Below are 12,857 nucleotides of genomic sequence, written 5' to 3' on the forward strand. Positions count from 1 at the left end.
AAATGATTGCAAAAGTCTGATAAAGAAAATATTGAGTATTAAAGTATGTATGAATATGAAAAGGCTGCTCTTGCTACCACTGAGCGGTCAAGAACGTACTTGAGTGGAGCAGATCAGGGTGTCTTTGATAGTCCCGGCATCTTCACTGTCCAGCCAGAAAGAACTCCACAGAGGCTGGCATCCTGTCACCAAGTCACCCTTTACTTACACACTCCTTGACTTTAGTACTGCCTCATTCAGAGTCAAATATCAGAGTATCTCTGACACACCCGATTTTATCTATGAGCCAAGACTCCCTGATTGGAGCAGCCTCCCATCCACTCACTCCAACTACACTTCCCAATGCCTCAGGAAAGCAGCCAAAGGCCCCATCCCACCACACTTATACATTCTTCCACCCCCCTTCCCTCAGGCAGAAGATATAAAAGTTTGCACACACGTATGAATAGAATCAAGAAACGTTTCTTCCCTGCCGTTATTAGACTTCTGAATGGAATTCTCAAATTTTACAGTTAATGTTGATCTTGCTCTGTGTACCTTCTCTCAGCCATAACAATGCATTCTCCACTCTGTCCCATTACTATAATGCACTTTACATGGTATGATCTGCCTGTACTGCACGCAAAACAAAACATTTCACTGTGCCTAATTGCATGTGACAATAATAAATCAAATAAAATCAGGTGGGAGTAGTTGTTGGGGTGTATAAATAGTGAGTGTGCAGTGAGGTGGGTGTGCTGTTTGAGGGCAAGAGGCTTCTTATTTTGTTAACATATATCACTTCCAACATGTGGATCTAAATAGGACACAGAAGCAAATCACTAAACAAACTGACAGAGGTTAATAATGACATTTAAAAAAGCAAATTAAGTACGAGAATTGTCTGTACCAGAACAGAGTTCACGGGAAACCAAAATCAATCTTTAGAGACAAAATAGAAACTCAGATCCATTTGCCTTTTGTTTAGTTTGCTGTACCTGATGTAGCTCCTGTCAGGAATAGAGGCCCTGGATGATAACTGGGTGCAGGAGTTGAATGAGAAGATGGCTGAGTGGTTTGCCCTCTGCATTGTCGCCAATAATGTGAACGCTGTCGGAACCATGTTGGAAGAATGCCTGCCTCTTTAGCGTTTTTTGCTGACTGTACGAATCACCAGCTTCCATAAACCAGTGTCAACTTAATTGCTTCATGACTAGAACACTCACTCGACTCCAGTCCCCTGGATTTCTGTCCTCACAAATGTCACTCCCACATGCACCAGCCGACTGACAGAAAAAAAGGGAGTTGCCAGCCGGAGGAAATCATGCAAGCGTCAAGATCAAGGTATTGTCGTAAACGCCAATGAAAAACCAAGAAAATCCCTTTCTAATCTTTGACTCCGAGTCATACAACACAGAAACAGACCCTTCAGTCCAATCAGTCCATGCTGAACATAATCCCAAACTAAACTAGCCCCACCTGCCTGCTCCTGACCCATATCCCTCCAAACATTTCCTATTCATGAACTTATCCAAATCTCTTTTGAACATTCTAACTGTACACGCATTCAGCACTTCCTCAGGAAGTTCATTCCACACGCGAACCACTCTGTAGAAAAAATTGTCCCTCATGTCTTTTAAGTTTCTCTCCTCTCACCTTAAACATGTGACACCACCCACCACCCCCTCCAGTCTTGAAATCCTCATCCTTGGGAAAACACATTAACTCTAGCTATACCTTTCATTATTTTTTAAACTTGTATCAGGTGACCTCTAAACCTGCTATGCTCTAGTGAAAAAAGTCTCAGCTTATCCAGCCTTTCTTTATAACTCAAACCTTCCATACCCAACATCATCTTGGCAAATCGCTTCTGAATCTTTTCCAGGTTAGACATCCTTCCAATAAATGGGCAATCAGAACTAGACACAATATTCCAGAATGCTCAATCCTCTGCCTCTGTCCCATATGGGGGCCACTCAAAATATTCGCTATTTTCCCCCCAACACACCACTTATTCTGTCGCAAGTGGATTAAAGTGACACTTTTGGCAATACATGCTCCAATATTTAATGTACTGGAACTAAGGATTCGAGCAGTCTGAATTCCTCTTTGCTATCTAATCTACTCAGATCCGCATTCCACAATGAAGCACTGGGATGTTCAGAGCTCAATAACCAAAGAAAAAATGACATTGATCAACAAAGTGAATTTGAAGGCATGGTATTTAAACAATGTAATACATATAGAGTGAAGACAGTGACACATGTTTCTGCTTAACTGCACGATTAAGTCCTTCGCTCAGTGGAGTGACTCTGTTCCACTTCCAGGATCCTGTTATGACAGTTGGCAATGATCAAAATGTATTTTTTATTATTTCCAGAGGAACAGCTGCGATTTGTTGCTGAACAGTCATGAGTATTTTTGTAAGAACTAAAAGGTGAGGGCATTAACTGGAGAACCTGGATTCAGACTATGCAATGTCCTTGTGTGTTGGTGCAGTTACAATGGGCCAAATGGCCTTCTTCTGCACCATAATAATTCTGTGATCACATGTGGGAATCTGGGTAACTCGGATGGTGGGTGCATGGTATCAGCTGAATGTCAATAATGTGAGGTCCTATCTCAGCTCCACAAGAGGCAGACTTGGGACCTACCATTTTTTCCTGCTTGCTGCTCCACAATCACGGCACGTTGCCACAACTTGGTGAATAATCACCAAGGACCCCACCTTAGGTCAAAGAAATGAAGACGATCAAAGGTCTTAATAAAAATCAAAAGAACTCGAAATCAGAAACAAAAACAGAAATTGGTGGCAAAGCTCAACAGGTCAGGCAGCATCCGGGGAGAGAAATCGGAGTCAACGGCCCTTCCTCAGGATCTCAGAAAATCAAATTATTTGTGTATTGGCATCTGTTTTCCAATGCAATGCCTCTAATGTCGGGGAAGCGATGGCCTAGTGGTATTATCACCGGATGATAATCCAGAGACCCAGGTAATGTTCCAGGAACCTGAGTTCGAATCCTGCCTTGGCAGATCGTGAATAAAAAATCCGAAATTATGAATCTCAAGGTGTTAGGAAAAAGCTATCTGGTTCACAAATGTATTTTAGGGAAGGAAACGGCAATTCAACAGCAATGTGGCTGGCTCTAAACTGCCCTGAGGGCAATTAGGGATGGGGATGGACAATAGACGAATGAACTGTGAATAATACAAAAACTTATGAGGTTGGTTCTACACACAGAAATGAACTAAACCTTTTCCTCTGAGTTTGAAATATAAAGACCAGCATTCCATTGGACATTTTGAGTACTTTCTGTCCATGTTCATAACAGTGATTTATTTTCACAAAACATAGATTCATAGAAAATATGTGCAGTAGGCCATTCGACCCTTCCAGCCTGCACCAACACTCAATATGATCTTGGCTGATCATGCAATCCCATTCCTGCCCTCTCTCCATACCCTTTGATCCCTTTAGCTGCAAGTGCCAAATCCAGTTCCCAAAGCGGCCTCGACAGCTTCCTGTGGGAGAGAATTCCACAGGTTCACAACTCTTCGAGTGAAGAAATTCTTCCTCATCCCAGTCCTGAATGGCTTAACCCTTATTCTTAGACTGTGACCCCTAGTTCCGGACTTCCCCAACATTGGGAACATGCTTCCCACTTTCAGCCTATCCAGTCCCATCAGGATTTTTTACGTCTCGGTGAAATTCTCCCTCATTCTTCTACATTCCAGCAAATACAGGCCCAGTCAATCCAGTCTTTCCTGCCATCCCGGGAATCAGTCGGATGAACCTTTGCTAGATTCCCTCAAACTATGTCCTTCCTCAGACTAGGGGACCAAACCTGCACATGATACTCAAGGTGAGGCCTCACTAAGGCCCTGTATAACCGCAACAAGACATCTTTACTCCGGATACTCAAATCCTCTTGTATTGAAGGCCAGGATGCCCATTAGCTTACCTCACTGCCTGCTACACCTGCATGCCAACCTTCAACGACTGATCCATCACAAAACCCAGGTCTCGTGGCACTGAGATAATAATCTGCTTTCCTGTTTTTGTCACCAAAAGGGATAACCTCATATTTGACCACATTATATTGCATTTGCATTAGTTAAATCAAAAGACTGTCATTAAGAAGTGCAGCAATAGATATGGACCATAATCTCTATACGAAGATGCATTTTCTGAAATGTTAATGTAGAATATCATTGACTGGACATACGTCTGTATCTTGGGCTTTTTCTTCCCCAGAAAGAGCAAAGGAGAGTGGCTAAAGCAGGGGAAACCGCTACATTTGCGAAGAACACAAGCTGCAATTAAAGTCAGATCAGTGGAAAAACCAGAATTGGAAGAGGGCTGATGTGTGAGAAAATTATAAAGCCGGAAGAGATGGCAGAGCTGGGGAGCAGCAAGATCAGGGAGGGATTGGAAAACAACGATGAGAATTTTAAAGTGGAAGTGATGCAAAAGCAGAACCTAAAGTAGGTCAGTGAGCTTGGGTGTTCTGGAAACAGGGCTTGATGTGTGTTACAATACAGGCAGCAGACATTTGGCTTAATTGAAGCATATGTACCTTATCATCTCATACAGCCTGAAGGAATGTTCAAGACCTAGTTTGATTTATTGTTGTCACATGCACCTGTACTGAAGATATGGGTGTACTGTACCTTTAAGAGAGTTAAACGCAGCAGAACTACCTGACACAGCACCAAGTGTTCTGAATAAGGTAACAATGTAACACTTGGTCGAAAGCTAAATTAGCTGGTTGCCTAGAAATGACAAAACAGATTCGAATCAGGCCAATCAGTTTAAATTATATCCCGAAAAATACCAAATTCCAATCAAGTTTGAATTTAGTATACTGACAATCTTAAAAGTCAATGACACAATCCAATGCTTTGGGGGTATAAGACCAGAGAAAATTGAACAATTGAGAGGACAACTGCCAAGACAACGACATCTGCAGACTGCCCGGAGAATCGCTCTCCTAAAGGAACCTTTATCCATCCATCCATAACCTGTGAAGCATAATCCCTAAGACAACATAGGAAAATCCAAATAGAAGATTCGACAGCTGGCTGGTTTTGAAAACTTGAATCTTTGGTCATTCTTAATCTGGGGTTGCGGGAGGGGGGTTTAAATCGGGCTAGTATTATAGAAAGAAAGTTAAAAGATAGGTTAGAGGAAGGAGATGTAAATAGTTGTTAGTTAATTATTCTCTGTTATACTTTAAGAAATAAAGTTGTTACGTTTACTTTAACTAGTTATTGGCCTCTCGAATTTTCACCGATTACTGCATGGGATAAATCTTTTCTGTGTTGCTGGTTTAAATTAAGCAGGACGATTTACCCCATGGCGTAACATACCTAAGTACAGTGAAAAGTTTTGTTTTGCATGCAATACAGATAGATCATAACATACAAGGACACACATAATGAAGCAAGGGAACCAATGGTAAATATTAATTAAGGGTTAATCGGGTGAGAATTGATGGGGAGCCAGTTATCAGTGGGTTGAGAGTTTTGTGAAGTGTGGTTCACTGAAATAAAGCTCTCACTGCAAATGTGGGTGACTTCTGCTCAAAAACAGTTATGCTTTAGGGTATAACAATGGCGGCAGATGATGGTGAGTCACTATGTAAAAGTTTTTAGGATATGATTACTCACCCCTGTTTTCTGAAAATTAACTTTATGATCTGCGGAAGAATGATGTTACAATGTGGGCCTCAACTACTTCCTTACCAAAGGAGCAGCAAGTTATGACCTTAGCATTTTGCCCACTGGCAAAATTTCAAACTGATAATCGGGGTGTGGTGGTTGTTCAATTTAACAAATTTACAGGTATTTATGAAAATGTGAACATAACAATTATGAATAGGAAGCAACAGGAAGTCTTTTCATGATGAAGTCTGCTAAAAGGGCTGTGCTGTAATAGACAAAATGGTTAAAAACGTGTTGACAGATCAGTTGAACTGTTAATATTGTCGCCACTTCTGTGGGTTGTGCATACTAACAATTTGCTGCAGATAGTTGGAGGTTATGGTCCATGTCAGTTTATATTTGGTTGGAATTCTAAGGTTACATCAGGCAATAAATTTGAGAAGGAAACTCTAATTGTTTTGAAGCGTTTGAAAGCACGGCATGCAACAGAAAGGCTTTCATTAATCTCAAAGAATTTGGTGAGCCTTAAGACTTCAGGGAAGGCCAACAGAAACTGGTTTCAATCAGGGGAAACATGGCTAATTAAGAGAGAGAGAGGGATTTAAAGATGGAGAGGTCGGGAAAGATGGAAACGTAATAAGTGTGCAGCATGGGAAACAGACTGTTTGGGTACACTCTTCAAGGGTGCGTGGTATTGATTACAAATTTGCGAATTCCGAAGGAGTTCAGAAAATAGTGAGTAGCCAGGTACTTCCCAGACTCAATGTTTCATACACCCTTTAAGGATAAAACTGTTGCATTTTACATAAGGACAGAAATTGCTGGAAAAGGTCAACAGGTCTGGCAGCATCTGTGGACAGAAATCAGAGTTAAAGATCCGGATTGAACGACCCTTCCTCAGAATGATAGTAACTTGGAAAATGTTGGTTTATTGCAGAAGATAAGGTGGTAGAAGGGGGCGAGGAGTGGGGATAGAGCCCCAAAGAGAGAGAAAAACAGTTGGATAGACAAAGGAGTGGCTGAGAGGGTGAATAGCTATTATTGGGAACTATTAGTGGCTAACAATGGGTTAGCAGACTATGTGATAACAAAGCCTGGTGTATTGGGGTAGGGGGAAGGACATGGGAGAGCTCAAGCCCTAAAATTGTTGATATTGAGTCCAATTTCTGATTTACAGCAACCACAGTTCTTTCAGTTTTTATTCAGTGTTTGCTGCATTTGACAGTTTGTCCAGTGATGGACAGATGTGTTCCAATGGTCAATATGAGGCCATTTGTCCCAAAGGACAACTACTAAAAGTGGACATGATGGTCAAGTATTTACCAGATGAAGGGCTTTTGCCCGAAATGTCGATTCTCCTGCGCCTCGGATGCTGCCTGACCTGCTGTGCTTTTCCACCACCACACTCTTGACTATTTACTAGAAAGAGCTAGTCAGTGAAGAAATGCAGCTATTGTAAGTAAGACAGGGAAAGCTACTGGAAAATATAAAAGTTGGATGAGCTCACACAGTGAATGCAGGAGGTCAGGCAGGCAACTTTGGGAGCATGAAATATGAAGATGGAAGGCAAGGAGGCGCAGTGAGCGCTCCTACAATGGTTCTGGGAGGGAACAAGGCCCTAGAAAGAGAGCACAAACCATTGGAAGGAATTCCATATATTTCTGGTGGGGAATCAGTAGCAGTTCAGAAAGAGATGGAAAGCAAGATAGAGAACGCAGTTTAACCAGGTCAAAAAACATAGTACAAATCAGCAGCAGAAGCCCATGTGATCAGGAAGACTCAGTGGCCATGAACAAACTAGGAGATGAGTTAATAAAAGATGCCGCAAAATGACAACTTCAAAGCTGGAGAGAATTTGCTGCGGAGGTGCCAGATAGGGACAACCAGCCCTATCCCATAACTAGATATGCAATGGAAAGGTGGCCCTTCATGGGACCTCTAACCCTAAAGCAAGGCTGGTGGTACAATGTTTTGATGAAAAACTGGGGGTTCAAGATAGGGGTAGATTCACCAATGGTAGGAAAGACAATTTTCTTGTCTTTGTTAGCAACAAGTGCTTAGAAGTATGGATCAATTGACATTAAAGCTGCATTTCTGCACAGTGATAAACTCGATAGGGAAGTGTTTCTTTCTCCTCAAAGAGACATTCTGGTCATCAAATTTGGAGATGCCAGTGTTGGACCGGGGTGTACAAAGCTAAAAACCACACAACACCAGGTTGACAACCACCTGATGAAGAAGCAGTTCTCCAAAAGCTAGTGCTTTCAAATAAACCTATTGGACTATAACCTGGTGTTGTGAGATTTTTAATCTTGGTCATGTTTATGCCCTAAATTATTATCCTAGAGTTTAGCACATCCCCATAAGCCTTGTCTTATTAAAACTGGCTATTTTCAGTTAATGGCAGAATCTGCTGTGTTTTACTAGCATCATAAGGTGCAGATTTCAAGAAAACTTATGATGCATATAACTGATTTTTTTGTGGGACAGGAGCAATGAATTTGAAAACACAGTCATAAGTGGGATTAAATCAAAGGACAAAATTGGAAGACAGGATTTTTAAGGTGATGGATATACTAATTAAGGATTAATTGGATATGAAGTAATTGTACAAAAATTGGAGTTTGTAATCTGTGAAGTATGAGTTTTACGGAGTGAGGCTAACAAGATGAAGCTCTTGTGCAAAGTGTGCACTTGAACATTTATCTTCCAGTGTATGATGGAAGGCAGGCTGAAGACTGTCTGTCTGTTAGCAAGCCAGCGGGCCTTAGAACAGATTATGTCCTTGATAGTATTTAGAGAACGCTGAGTCCCTAGGTTGTTGGGAAGATTATCATTGACTTAAATGTACTTTTAAATATTTACACTATTAAGCTTAGCACAATGCTGTAGGCAGGAACCATCACATTCCAGAGTGCACTGTCATGAGGTCTTGTACATTACTACGGACATTGGCTGACAATTTATAATTTTGTAAAAGAACCCTTTATAGTCTCGAGGTGAATGACCAGATAAACTGCTTTTCGTGGCTCTGGTTGAGCAATAAGTGCTTGCCAGAACACAAAGGGTTTATTAAAGAGAGTGTCCAAAAAGGGCCAATGTGGGGCATTAAACAGCGTCTCCAGTATCCAGTGAAGGATGCCATCTTGGTAAAAGAGTCAAAGCCAATGCCAGGAATGATCCGCTGGAGGTTGGTTGAACAATTAATCCTCATGTGAATTAAAGATGTTGTACAGCACTTTGGTGGCTAGCACTTCAGCTAACACACTGCCTTAATATCAAGTGGCTGTTTGAAAGTAAACATGGCATTCAGGTTGAATTAAAGGAACATTTACTAATTTAGCTTCATTGCTGTTGGGATGGCATCAGGAAGAGGGTGATAAGGCTTACCATTCTCCCTTGTCTCACACCAAGTGGGACTACTGCAGGCTACAAATACATGTCAGTTGGCAGGCTTGGCCTAGCATCCATTTTTCTCTTCAGAAACAAAAACAAAAACAAAAATTGCTAGGGAAACCCAGCAGGTCTGGCAGCATCTGTGGTGAGAAAGCAGAGTTAACGTTTTGGGTCCAGTGACCCTTCTTCAGAACTGATAGTAGTGAGGAAATGTTTGGTACATATGCTGTCAGTATGTAGGGCTTGAGCACCTTCCTTACCCCAACCCCCATACACCTGGCCTTGTCATCACAAGGGCTGCTACCATAAACAACCCATTGTCAGCCACTAATGGTCTCCCTTCATTTTCCCAGGCTTACTCCACCCATTTCATTGTCTGTTCAGCTGTTGTTTTTTTTTTCTCTCTCTCTCTGCTCATCATTTAATCCTCCTTCCCCCCTCCTCCTCCCCCCAACCCCACAAATCTTCAGCACATTTACCAACTCTTTCCTAGCTACCAACAATTCTAAAGAAGGATCACTTGACCCAAAACATTAACTCTGATTTTTCTCCATAGATGCTGCCAGACCTGTTGAGTTTCCCAGCAAGTTCTGATTTCCAGCTTCTGCAGTTGTTTTTTTTTCCCCACTTAGTGCTCTTCTTAGTGCTACTCTCCAGAACAGATGGATGAGAGCTGGTGATAGACCCAGGGTTGTCTCTGAAGGAGGCAAAAGACCAAGTCAATGCCTCACAATAGATACCTGTCCTGTAACTCTAATTCAGGATAATATGAGTCACTGTAACAGAAGGATCCATGTTATAGTGAGGCCAGAATTACAGTGAGGTTTATGGTATAGTGTATCCCATATTCTGGTGGCAATCCTGATGAATTACTATTCCATCCCAAAAACAGAAATCCCTTTTGGGACAAATAATGGTGGACCAATGCGAATGGAACACAAATGTAGAGGGTCCGTGAAAACAGAACAAGAGACAAGTTGCATAGGATCTGGCTTGGAGGGAAACGGTCTGTGACACTGGACTCCGCCTCTCACTCACACTTACTTTGCGGTGGTTGCTGAGTACCAGACAGACAATCCTAGCGGCAGCAGATTGAAGAGATGACGGAGGACCACACCACTTTGTCCTCAAACAGGATGAGGCAACATCTTTCAGAAGGTAATTTTGAACAATAGCCCCCAGTACCTATATGGATGTAATGTAAATGGCCAGCTTACTTTCATCTTCACTACAGGTTCTTGCTTCCCTTCGATCAAAGGATCCAATCATTTCCTCTTTGCGACTTGGATTTGTTGTGTAAAGTCTTGAGCTGCAAAAACCAAATCAATTAATACTTGAGCCTCACAACCGTCCCTATTTCTGACGGTCACATACCTGACCGGATTTACTCGGGAGCAGCAATCTCCCATAGATTGACGGAGAATCTAACCTACCTGGCATTCAACACCACTCCCTCCAACTCACCTACCCACCACTCAGCAGGGTGATTCACAGCCCCAGGGAAGCTGGTTCGATCCCAGCCTCAGGAATCTGTGTGGAGTTTGCACATTCTCTCTGTGCCTGCGTGGGTTTCCTCTGGGTGTCTTGGTTTCCTCCCACAGTCCAAAAAGGTGCAGGTTAGGGTGGATTGGCGAAGCTACACTGCCCATAGTGTCCAGGAATGTGCAGGTTAGATGGATTAGCCTTGGGAAATGCAGGGTTATGGAGATAGGGTAGTGGGGGATTGGTATGGGTGGGATGCTCTTCAGAGGGCCGGTGTGGGCTGAGTGACCTGCTTCTACACTGTGGGGGGTTCTATGAATAGATCAGCTGACTGCTGTGGAAAAGGGGCCACATTTGCCCTATTTACGAACCCAGTCCCCCGATATTCTGAGGCAAACAAAAAAATGTATTCGCTTATTCACATATCGGTGTACCGATAAAACAAATGAAGAGGACCCTTGAGGCACTGTGGTAGTGTCCTTACCTCTGAGCCAAGAGGCCCAGATTCAAGTCCCACCTACTCCAGAGGGGTGTAACAACACCTCTGAAAGGGTTAATTTGAAACAAACTTAAAACGATGGAAGGAACACCAAGAATTTGTCATTCATTATTAATACCCATTTGAACATCCCAACATTTGGGACGTTCGCAACTACGTATTACAATCAAATTAAAGTCTGTGACATTTCCTTACTCATCACCAAATTTGATAATGCAGTTATATTTTTCAAAGTGCATAACCTCACATTTTCCCACATTGTATTATGTTAATGAGTCTGGTTAACACTGCTGTAAGACAGCGCCAGGGACCCACATTCGATTCCACCCTCGGAGGACTGTCTGTGTGGAGTTTGCACATTCTCCCTGTGTCTGTGCAAGTTTTGTCCTCATGCTCTAGGTTCTTCCCACAGTCCAAAGACACACAGGTTAGGTGGATTGGTCATGCTAAATTGCCCATTGTATCCAGGGATACGCAGGCTAGGTGGATTAGCCATGGGAAATGCAAGGTTACAGGGATAGCATAAGAGGATGGGTCTGGGTAGGATGTTTTTTGGAGGGTCAGCGTGGACTTGATGGGCTTAATGACCTGCTTCCACACTGTAGGGATTCTATGATTGTAACCCTGTCACTTCATGGAGTTGGCAGCTTGTGCCCATTCTAATCAAATCAGTGAGGTCATGGCTGATCCTGATTCTTCATTCCACCCATCTGCCTCCTGCTCCATTTCCATCCAAGACTTTTTCTTTGGTTACAAAATTGCATTTTCTTTACTGGTGTGTAGGAGGCCGCTGAGTGATGTGATAGCAGAAGCCATGGTCACTCTGAGAGGGACACAAAGGGAATATGAAATTCAGCAGCAGGCCGCATTTGAAACCTTCTAGTCAGATGCTCAGCCATTCCTAGCAGAAAGCCAAGGCCAGTCAACCAGGAAAGCCAGACATTACCAGACGATGGTCACCATGAGAGAAGCCATGTCCAGGTTTAGGAGTGGGAAGGGTGTGGGTGGAATCCGCATGGTTTGGGGAGGGAAGCAGTAGAGGCAGTGGAAGAAGAAGAACCAAGTCCATCTCTTTAGGGGCTCTCCAGAACAAAAAAAAAGCAGTAATACTTGGACATCATCATACTGGCCCTCCATTTTGGAGCGCAACAGATGAGTCGGAGTAGCATGTCTCTTTAATCCTTTGTTACTGTTTCTCTTCTGCTTCAGGAAATTATTTTAAAACATGCCGCTGGCAAGCCAATTAAAATTCATTGCTGTTCCATCAACATCAGGGCACCCAGATATTGTTTTTAATGTGGTTCCAACTGGTTACTCAACAGGAAACGGAGTTAATACATTTCAACTGCACCCTCACTGTTCCTACCAATCGCGGACTGCCTCTTAAATTCCTAGCATGCGCTGGTGGAAAAAACATCTCAAGCCTGAAAACAGCCGGTTTATTTCCCCTTCCCAGCTTTTTGTAAGCTGTGACTTTTAATTGATGAGTGAAAGACCATTATAAGTGGGAATCAGTCACCCTGCACCTCTTGTAAACAAGTTTAATACATTTCAACTGCACCCTCACTGTTCCTACCAATCCCGGACTGCCTCTTAAATTCCTAGCATGCGCTGGTGGAAAAAACATCTCAAGCCTGAAAACAGCCAGTTTATTTCCCCTTCCCAGCTTTTTGTAAGCTGTGACTTTTAATTGATGAGTGAAAGACCATTATAAGTGGGAATCAGTCACCCTGCACCTCTTGTAAACAAGTGAGAGTACCTGGAGGAAGAAGGAAGACCGAGAAGCAGTGCTCTGAACAGCGCAAGAATCATCTCAGCAAATCACTGGCCTGCCTTT

General features: G+C 42.7%; 1 protein-coding gene across 2 annotated transcripts in view; it reads right to left on the bottom strand.

Annotated features, from left to right (window-relative positions):
* LOC122560484 overlaps nt 1-12,857 on the bottom strand; it is a 429,307-nt gene that overhangs the window by 271,347 nt on the left and 145,103 nt on the right. For both annotated transcript variants that reach the window (XM_043711128.1, XM_043711129.1), the window contains exon 20: nt 10,257-10,348. In XM_043711128.1, coding sequence (XP_043567063.1) covers nt 10,257-10,348 — 92 coding nt within the window. The remainder of the gene's footprint in view (nt 1-10,256; nt 10,349-12,857) is intronic.

The sequence above is a fragment of the Chiloscyllium plagiosum genome, chromosome 21, assembly GCF_004010195.1.
Source record: "Chiloscyllium plagiosum isolate BGI_BamShark_2017 chromosome 21, ASM401019v2, whole genome shotgun sequence".
NCBI classification, from domain to species: domain Eukaryota; kingdom Metazoa; phylum Chordata; class Chondrichthyes; order Orectolobiformes; family Hemiscylliidae; genus Chiloscyllium; species Chiloscyllium plagiosum.